The sequence below is a fragment of the Bidens hawaiensis genome, unplaced genomic scaffold (assembly GCF_021521415.1).
Source record: "Bidens hawaiensis isolate Kalapana, Puna unplaced genomic scaffold, B.hawaiensis_p1.1 tig00008759_1, whole genome shotgun sequence".
NCBI classification, from domain to species: domain Eukaryota; kingdom Viridiplantae; phylum Streptophyta; class Magnoliopsida; order Asterales; family Asteraceae; genus Bidens; species Bidens hawaiensis.
Genome location: NW_027491631.1, coordinates 60,851 through 71,776, shown reverse-complemented (window position 1 = coordinate 71,776; position 10,926 = coordinate 60,851). Strand labels below are relative to the sequence as shown.

The 10,926-nt window shown below is 33.9% G+C and overlaps 1 protein-coding gene across 1 annotated transcript; it reads right to left on the bottom strand.

Moving 5' to 3' along the window:
• Positions 1 to 1,679: 1,679 nt before the first annotated feature.
• On the bottom strand, positions 1,680 to 3,397 carry LOC143529831 (akuammiline synthase 1-like). Its single transcript, XM_077025533.1, has one exon. The coding sequence runs from the start codon at positions 3,337 to 3,339 to the stop codon at positions 2,011 to 2,013; it is 1,329 nt and encodes a 442-aa protein (XP_076881648.1). The 5' UTR covers positions 3,340 to 3,397; the 3' UTR covers positions 1,680 to 2,010.
• Positions 3,398 to 10,926: the final 7,529 nt, after the last annotated feature.

The window sequence follows — 10,926 nt, the reverse complement described above, 5'->3', positions numbered from 1 at the left end:
ATAATTTTAATCAAGTATTATATGACACGAACAAAATTATTTACGGTCAAAGTTGCAAAAGAAAGACTTGAAAAGTCAAACTAAGACATTTATAATGGGAAGGAGGGAGTATTACACTATAATAGTTAATGGCCTTCAAGGTTTCCATGTCTTTCCAGAAATAGTTGAATCTGGGATTTTTGCCACATCTTTTATACCCAAAGAATACTAAATATAGACATAGGTGACAGGTGTTATTCATTGAGATCACTAATTTGTTTATCAAGAAATAGGTCAACTTAGCACATAAATCATTGTATAAATTAATCGAAAAAAAAAATTTGGATACAAAAAATAGATAAACAATCTGATCTTTTATTCCTCACAACCATTAAAGAAATGTTGTAACCCTTCAGGAAACACTGCAGCTTATACCCAACGAACCTGTGCTTCCAATTCCACACGTCTTTCTTTTGCAAATTAAACAACCAATCAGACTTGATAACCCGATGACATATCTACAATAGTGAAACTTAGACCTTTATACATAATGGTAACATATTACAAAGCTATAAGCTTAGTTTTACTTCCAAATTATAGTTAACTACAAAAAAAAAAGCCCATTTAGTGGCATACATTTTTAATGACATTTTGCTTTTGTGCTATCAATTTTGGTTTTCAATGACACTTTTTGTATGTCATTATCTTGCTTACAACACAATTTTAGTGGCACTTAGTTTTAGTGCCACTAATTTTTGTTTTTAGTGACACTCTGCGTTTGACACTAAAAATTGGTTTATTGTGACATTTTTTGTGTCATTAAATGACTTTTTGTTTGTAATGGTTCCAACCTGAAGACCTAGGTAGTACAGTTCAATATTAATTTCGGGACTGCTTTGCGACCAAATATAAAAAGGCGGCAAAAGCTGAACCATTTTGCGACTGGTATTCATATATTTTATTTTAAATATTTAACTTAAAACTTTTTTGAGACCGCATTGCGACTGAATTTGGTGATCGCAAAATCTGCGACTAATTTGCCATCAAATTTTGGGTGGTCACAAAGTTTGCCACCATTACAATTTCCGTCACAATATAGTGGCTAATTGTATGATTGTTTTCCTCGGTTCCTAAATTCCGGTCGCAGTTGCCTAGTTTAGTTTTCTAGTAGTGTAAATAAAATGGTACTTGATTCTAATACCTTTACTATTTCTAAGATAGATGTGTTTCTTGGTAAATAGCTATGGTTGATTTGTTATCACGTAAAATAATTGTGGCTTCACTATGAGTATGACAGAATTAGTTTAATATAGATCTTAACCTAAAAGCTTGGTGACCTGGGATAGAGGAGAAGTTAATTGAATTATGTCTAATCATATGATAAGGCAACCCTGCATTGTTTCTAAAACATACGAGATAGAGTAATGGATTTTATTAGTGTAGTTTCTTCCTAATTTAATTGAGCGTAAGTTTAGTCTAATTGAGCGTATTTAAACAACTTAGCGTAATCTTGGTCTAATTTAGTGTATTTCATCATCGTTCATAATCAGAAGGCATCGTTTAGTTATTCGTTAATTAAAAACGAGTTTATCATAAGCGATCATTATCGACCAGTCAATTTCATTTTAACGTGCCCCACCGCAACACGCAAGTAGAAATACTTGTTAATATCTAAAAAGAAAATCAGGAAAAACAAGAAGCAAAACAACTTTAGTTCTTCCATACTATTTTACCGAAACATGATGTTGGACCAAATATTATTGATGAACAAATTGCTTTATATAGAACAGCAACAAGATAATGAGATGAACAACAAATTAAAAAGCAACAAGATAATGAGATGAGCAACAAATAAAATAAATAGGACTTTGGAATACAAACCATGGCTATCCACACCTCGCCTTATTGATATACAATTATACATATGGAAACTTGACATTGAAATTTATATAAACCAATAAAGAGACCCAAACACAATGTCTTGGGTTCATTCAACGTATATTCTTTTATTCACAAGTAAACCAAATTTAGTTAATTTTGGCAAAATGAAAGGAGTTCCTTATCATTCTGAAATCTTTCCATGTCCGGTTTTTCTAAAGTCACCCATGCTTGAATACCGTCTCCGTTGGGAGCATCCATTAGAAAGGAACCAACCAAGTTCGAGCATCTATACGTTACACTTGCGACTTCAGGATTTCCCCATCCGAAATTGAGTTTGCTTGCAGGCCACCCGCATATACTTGTACAAACAAAAGATCTTTTGACAACATTATCTAAATCTTCATTCCCTAAACTTGACAGAACCGAATCATTGTTTTGACGAGCCATTTGCAAACATCTGATTCGTTCAAGTTCCGTCTTCTGTTCTTTTATCTTGGAAACCAGCACACTTAATGAAGTTTCACTTTCATCTCGGGTCGTTAACAACATTGTTGCGACGTAATTTCCAACTGTAGTTGGGGGGAGTTTTGGGACCAATTTGTTACGTATATTGGCAGGAATAGTTAAGAAAGATGGCTTAAAAGAAGACGAACTAGAGGTGGTCGCTGCCATTGCGGTTTTGTAAAGTAGAGAAGTCAATATGTCGACCCTTGTAGGATTGTTTATAGATAAAGTTGAGTTACCTCCTGCCAATGTCAATATCTTGTTTTTGAGATCACTTAATTTTGAATTTGGGAACACGAACTTACGAGTGATAGTATTGTGGCGCGATGGATTCAAAAACGCAGCTTCGGGGGGAAGAATATTGGTTGTCTTAGGGTGTTGAATAAAATGAGGGTTAAGGGGTAGTACCTCTTTGTGATCAGTGGAACCATAACGTGCCACCGAAGCCCAAAGAGTAATGAATAAGCCAAGAGTTCCACCATCAGCAATTCTGTGTGACATAGACACTGTCACCGCCATTCCACCACACGCAAAGTGATTGACTTGAACACCAAGAAGGTTCGGTCTATAAGGACCGTGTTGCCAGATCATGCCATCAACAAAAAGATGTCCAATAGTGTCATCTTCTTCACTAATATGTTGGACAATCTTCATTTGGCAATCGTATTTGGCTTCAACAAACACAACGCCCTCATCGTTACAATCAATGTACGGTGAGGTGGGTGTGTGTAAGCTACCAGCAAACGGATAGTATCGTGTTAGAACCTCTGACAATGATTTCTTCATCACCCGTACTTTGTCATTAGGGGTTAAGATGGAAATTTCATTGTTTGGGTAGTAGAGAATTAGTGGCATATACGCGTGTGTGCTGCGTTGATCAAGCTCTGAAAGGTTATAAGTTTGGAGATGAGATGGTGTCGGAGAGGAGGGCTTGACTAGTTCTAGAGAAATAATGGTGTGTGCTGTGTTCATCATTGTCAAATATAAATGGAAAGATTTTATGGTTAACAATCTTGTTGGTACAAATCATACGTAGATAGCTATATACTATATATAGGTGTGTGTGGATCTCCTAGTGTCACCCTCTCACCCTTTCTAGTATATTTGTCTAGTTTAATACAAAAATACTGTCACTTATCATTTTCTTAGCCCTCTTCATCTTTTTCAGCCGGTTTCCAAATATTATATTTTATCCGGTCAGGGTTATTACCCGACCCATATATTTTTTTCGAATCTATATGTTTTCTATACCCACTTTGTTATTCTTTGAACGAAATGGTAACCCTAGTCACTCTCTGAACGTTTACACACCAAAAGAGAAGAACTCTGGTGACCTGCCACTTCATTTATCGCAGGCAGCCCAACAGTGGCGGAGCCACATTGTGGCCTCCAGGCTCGGCCGTACCCGCTCTTTTTACGGTTTTAAATATAACTCCCAATATCGAATTAACGAGCAAACTCATTCTCTTAAAAATTACATCCAAACCCATTAGTTATAAAATTTTAAGTTACAACTTTTTTAGTAATGAATTGTTTTTTTATAAAATATAAAAAAAACCTTAAAAATTGCTAACAAACACTACAAATGGGCTAATATTAATCTATATATAGATTATAAAAAAAGAGCTCCAAAATATTCATAAAAATGATCTGTAAACCAACCCAATTAACATTCTTAAACATAATACATAAATGGAAGTTAAATAAAATAAAAACACAACAATCATCACTTCAGCGACCGTTAAATTATGTTTTTTTATAAAATGACCATCGCCTCACCGCCTTCGCCAGTTCGCCTCAAGGCTTTAACCATCGCCTTACTTTCCAGACAACAACAACGGCCGACCAACTCTTTCTTTGATTGCTTCAAGCCTTCAAGGCTTCAACCGATCCACACGACAAATCTTTCTTTGATTTTGCGTAATCAGATTGGTGATGACTATATATGATGTTTGCATTTGTTATATTAATAATGAGTTCGTTTTTAAAGTATCGATTGAAGATCTTATGAATCGTTTTCAAAATACGAAAATGTGCATGGAACAATTATAATATGTAATATCTTTTTTATTAAATATAACTTTACATTTTGATTAATGTTGACGATGTACATTCGTTAGTTTAGTAATATGGCATTTTATTTATCTCACCGAATGATCGACTCGATCCATTTGGGCCGTAAACTTTGATGTTGGAAAAAAAAATAATCGAGTAAGGAAAAATTCCGAACCCATAGAAAAATTTTCCTATTCATCCTGTTTTAATTCATTTGTGGCTGGTATATCTTTTTTCTGATTTCTTCTTCTGTGTGCTAAATCAATTGCGTTTTCTTCGTTTCGTTTGCATAAATCAGAAGTATCAAACTGAATTGTGTTATGATATTAGCCCTAATTATAACAATATTTTCGAAGTAATAACTGAACTAAGAAATATGCTGAGTAAACAATATGATATCTTTTTTACTTCTGGATATCAACCTTCGTTCAAATCATTCTATTTATAATGCAAAAACTACTGTGCAAAAGTACTATTTAAGGAGACAAACGAAATATAATTGGTGCATATAAATATATAGTTGGTGAAGTCATGGTGTCATACAAATAATAGTGTCGGTGTCGGTAATTCATAACACTCCCCCTTGGATGACACCATTTCAAAACGTCGGGGTCTTGAAGTACTGCCTCATTAAAAACCTTGCTAAAGGAAAACCCAATGGGAAAAAACTTTAGCTAAGGGAAAAAGAGTGCAGTATATAGCTCCCCCTCAAATTGCAGGTCGTTACGCGAAGTATTATTTTGCCCTCAGTTCGCGTAGCGCGAAGTAAGATAACCTCATGTTCATATTTGTCTCATCGAGAAACCCGAAATATATATATTATGGGTCATGTAACTCATTTTCTAGCCCAAGATATGCCCGGTTTACTAAAAGACACTTTCCTGTTAACCCGTCTTGTTTTGTTTTCGCTTCCGCTTCGGGTTTCTCATCCAAACCTTTCCCGGATCCTTCTTAACCATCCATATATGCAATTTCCTATGCTTCAGTCTTCTCGAGACTCGCTTAATCTTCATCTCGATAACGCTGAATTAACTCGTTTAAGCTCCGAACACCTACAATCATAAAAGAACTCAAAGTAATCGAGTTCGCTATACACAAACAACTTATAAAATACGCGAAATAACACATATATACACATGACTTATACCCTACCATCATCTAGGAATAGATAAAAATGTTGTAAAACGGTTTCCTGTTTAACCATTACAATAGTTAGAAAACACAAAACTCTTTCAAACGACGCAACCCTTTAAACTCTAGTCTATATATGTAGACGATTCAGAACGATTGTATTCACCAAGATGAATAGAAACTTTGATTAATCGGCCCTTATTGTTTCGTTATTTTCATTCATACCTATGTTATTGATCCAATTCTTTCAAGAAAATTAATGTGCCGAGTTGAACAAGATACTGGTAATCAAGCAATTATCAAGTTTTTATATTTACCTTTGTTCAAATCAATTGTTTAGTCTATGTAATGGGCAAGTATTCCAAGTATAAGCTAGTTAATGTATATTATGTTTTAACTTTTGTCTCTAGTGAATATATTGCGTGAAATAAATAAAGATCAGATTGTTTATGGCTAGCTCAGCTCACAAAAATTCTGAAATGACTAAGCAACCTTTCTGACCCCGTTGAGCTGTTACTCTGGACATACCTTTCAGATATATATTTTTTATCCAAAATATTTTTGTTTAGTTTATACGAATGACTCATGTGAAAGAGTTGACCTCTTTCATAATAAACAAAGTGGTCATATGACTCATATGGGGAATGATATAATATTCCTCAGTGACCAATGAATATCCAATAATCTATAAATTTATGTCTATTTTTAGTATTCTTGGAGGGATAAAAGATACGGAAATAGTGCCAGATCATCCAATATTTCTAGAAAAGACATGGATACAACAACGGCCATTAGTAGTTAATTGAAGCATGCGTGTCCATGTAGTACCGATCAGAGGCAGGCTGAAGCCTTTACTAATATACGGGGAATGAATAACAAAAGTCTTCACATTTAACTTTTTTTTTTTGAAATGTGAACTTCATTAAAAACCAGCCAAGACGAACTTCTCTAAAAGAGTGAAGAACCGCCCAAAAAAAAAGAGAAAAATTACATCACAGAAAAATTAAAATTACACCAATGTCGCTAATCAACCGATCTCTCTTTATGTCTACTCCTATACCAAAGAAATCCCCAAGGATTTGACGTCCGCAACAAAGAGTGTATGTGTTATGTGTTGTAGATAATTGCATATATATTAATATACTAGTTTGAGACCCGTGTATTATATGAGAATTGATGACAAATTTAATCTTTAAACATTAAGCAAAATACAATAAATAACTATTCATTCTAAAGTAATTATTCATTCTGAAAAAAATAACATAATTATTATATATTATTAATATAGTTACAATTACAATTTTACATTAAAATTACATGAATTACAAAACAAACATTACATAAATATTTTATAGATAACTAAAAATTTCCTTGTACACATTTGTGGTTTGTATTGATTAATATACCTTATTTATCAAGAATCAAAATCTTTATCCTACGTCTTCTTCTAACTCTTAGTAAGACCACGTATAACTTGTAACTCTTAATAAGACCACGTATTACATATAGCTTGTAACTCTTGATAATGCCAATATATTATACCTCTTGATCAATTAATATAACGTCCTTGGAGATGATTTATTCAGGTTTATCCCAAACATTATTATCCCAAAACCGAATTACACGAACTTTGATGATAAAGTCATCCTTAGAGTCCTTAGAACTTGGAAGTTGATGGGGCATGATAAATTTTTTGTCACCAGCCGATCTGTATATGTAATATTTCAACTTTTGTTTAATGTTACAATATTTAAAATTATAATCAAGCAACATATAAAATAATTGAAAGTATTCGATAAGGAAAGTCGTTGTGAGGAATATGAAAAAGACATACTAAAATACTTGAAAATTTTAAAAACTAGTCAAAATCAATCACATAAGTATCATTTATATTAGGATAAGAAAATTATAATAATATCCACTATATAACTATCTGTAGCCTTCAACTTTCAAGGCCTTTTGAAAATGAAACCTCTCTTCTCGGTCCCATCAATGCCAAGCAACATTAAAATTAAAGCTTCATAGTTGATTTACAAAACCGTGTAGCGTCTTTCTAACCATGTCAACACAGAAAATCCTTTAAAAAAAATCAAACGTAAACACAATTGGTACCGAGTTACTTCACAAGAGATAATAGGCCCGGAAATACCATGCATCATCAGTAGTATATTAATTGGATAAAAAAATAGTGTAATCAAAATAGGTCCACTATTCTTGTGACATTTAAATCAATAAAGTCTGATAAAACAATATTAATGTTAATAGATTAATAAGAAATCACAAAACATAAGTCTAAAAGACGTACTGGTCAATAAGATCATCGCTTATGTATATGATGGTTGATCAAAAACCGAGGTATATCCATTACATAAATGCTTTCACATCCAAAAATCTCCTTAAGCTTTTCATCACATATAATCATCATTGAATTTTGAGGATCTTATCAACGATACAGAAAATAAAAGAAAAAAAATGTTACAAAGCATATAACTGTTATGATATTAGCCCTAATTATAACAATATTTTCGAAGTAATAACTGAACTAAGAAATATGCTGAGTAAACAATATGATATCTTTTTTACTTCTGGATATCAACCTTCGTTCAAATCATTCTATTTATAATGCAAAAACTACTGTGCAAAAGTACTATTTAAGGAGACAAACGAAATATAATTGGTGCATATAAATATATAGTTGGTGAAGTCATGGTGTCATACAAATAATAGTGTCGGTGTCGGTAATTCATAACACTCCCCCTTGGATGACACCATTTCAAAACGTCGGGGTCTTGAAGTACTGCCTCATTAAAAACCTTGCTAAAGGAAAACCCAATGGGAAAAAACTTTAGCTAAGGGAAAAAGAGTGCAGTATATAGCTCCCCCTCAAATTGCAGGTCGTTACATTGTTCGTACATGGCGCATGCCAATATCATGAACATGTTTCCTGAATGTTGCTGTGGGAAGTGCTTTTGTGAAAAGATCAGCTGAGTTGTTGCTGGACTGGACATATCTCATTTCAACCTGATTGTCTTTAATAAGGTCTCGAGTATACTCAAAGTATCTTGGTGGTATATGCTTTGTTCTGTCACTTTTGATATATCCTTCCTTCATTTGCGAGACACAAGCTGCATTATCTTCATAGATAGGAGTTGGAATTCGATCTTTCTCTAGTCCACAAGAAATCAATATGTGTCGTGACATAGATCTTAACCATACACATTCTCTTGAAGCTTCATGCAATGCAATGACTTCAGCATGATTTGAAGATGTTGCAATGAGTGTTTGTTTCTGAGAACGCCATGAAATCGCAGTTCCTCCATTCTTAAATACATATCCAGTTTGAGATTTTGCTTTATGGGGATCAGATAAATAAACTGCATCTGCATAACCAACTAACCCTTCTTTTGAATCGTTAGGATAAAATAAACCTAAATCAACAGTTCCTTTTAAATACCGAAAAATATGTTTAATGCCATTCCAATGTCTTTTAGTAGGGGATGAACTGAATCTTGCCAATAAATTAACTGCAAAAGAAATGTCAGGTCTTGTACAGTTAGTAAGATACATAAGTGCTCCAATTGCACTGAGGTATGGTACTTCGGGACCAAGAATCTCTTCATTATCTTCGCAAGGACGAAATGGATCATTGTCAACATTGAGTGATCTAACAACCATTGGTGTGCTTAAAGGATTTGCTTTGTCCATATTGAAACATCTTAAGAGTTTCTCAGTATAAGTTGACTGATGCACAAGTATCCCATTATGCATATGCTCAATTTGTAAACCAAGACAATATTTGGTTTTTCCAAGATCTTTCATTTCGAATTCTTTCTTTAAAAGAGCAATTGCTTCATTAATTTCTTTTTGTGTCCCAATTAAATTTAGATCGTCAACATACACAGCTATGATCACATATCCTGATGTTGTCTTCTTGATGAAGACACATGGACAAATAAGATTATTTGTGTATCCTTTGCTTATCAAATAATCACGTAAACGATTGTACCACATCCTTCCAGATTGTTTCAGTCCATACAAGGATCTTTGTAATTTGATGGAATACATTTCCTTAGGCTTTGAGCTTATTGCATCGGGGAGTTTAAATCCTTAGGGAATTTTCATATAGATGTCACTATCTAGTGATCCATACAAGTAAGCTGTGACAACATCCATAAGGCGCATCTCTAAATTTTTAGAGACTGCTAAGCTGATTAAATATCTAAACGTAATAGCATCCATGACAGGAGAATACGTTTCTTCATAGTCAATTCCTGGCCTCTGAGAAAACCTTGAGCTACAAGTCTTGCTTTATATCTTGTAACTTCATTTTTCTCTTTTCGTTTTCTCACAAAAACCCATTTATATCCTACAGGTTTCATTGACTTTGGTGTAATGACAATAGGTCCAAAAACCTTTCGATTGTTTAGTGAGTTTCATTCAGCTTGCATAGCATATTTCCATTTGTTCCAATCTTGTCGATTTTTACAATCATCTACAGATTTTGGTTCAGGGTCATCATTTTCTTCCATGATATCGCTTGCCACAGAATAAGAAAATATATCATCAATATTTTCCATTTCATCTCGATCCCACATTATATGTGATTTACCATAGTTTATTGACAATTCTTTATTGGAATCATTTATTTCTTCCTGAGGAAATGTTATATCATTTATGCTTTCCTGAGGGAAGGTTTTGTCAATCATTCCTTCCTTAGGGTCAGTATCCTTCTCAGAACCATTTCTTTTTCGAGGATTTTTATCCTTTGAACCGATTGGCCTTCCACGTTTTAAACGTTTTTGAGATTCATGAGGTGTATTATTATGGTTTTGCTTGCTTGGAATCTCAACTCGAGCTGGAGCATTAGCAGCTGGTATATGAGATTTAGTGACCCTGTTTATATCAGTAAATGCATCATGTAACTGATTTGCAATTTCTTGTAGATGTATTATTTTTGAACCTCTGTCTCACTTTGTTTTGATCTTGGGTCTAGGTGTAACAATGATGGCACACACCATGATATATCTCTTTCTTGCTTTTTCATTTCTCCCCCTAATGTCGGGAACATTGTCTCGTTAAAATGACAATCAGCAAAACGTGCTGTAAATACATCACCTATTAAAGGTTCAAGGTATCTTATGATGGAAGATGTTTCATATCCAACATATATTCCCAACCTTCTTTGGGGACCCATTTTTGTGCGTTGTGGTGGTGCAATAGAAACATACACAGCACAACCAAAAATTCTAAGATGAGAGATATTTGGCTCATTTCCATAAACAAGTTGTGTGGGAGAGTATTTATGATTTGCACTTGGTCTTACGCGGATTAATGATCCAGCATGCATAATTGCATGACCCCAAATAGAAACAGGGA

Bases quoted from the DNA above. Each gene is read 5' to 3' on its own strand.
- LOC143529831 (XM_077025533.1), bottom strand. From the start codon at position 3,339: ATGATGAACACAGCACACACCATTATTTCTCTAGAACTAGTCAAGCCC.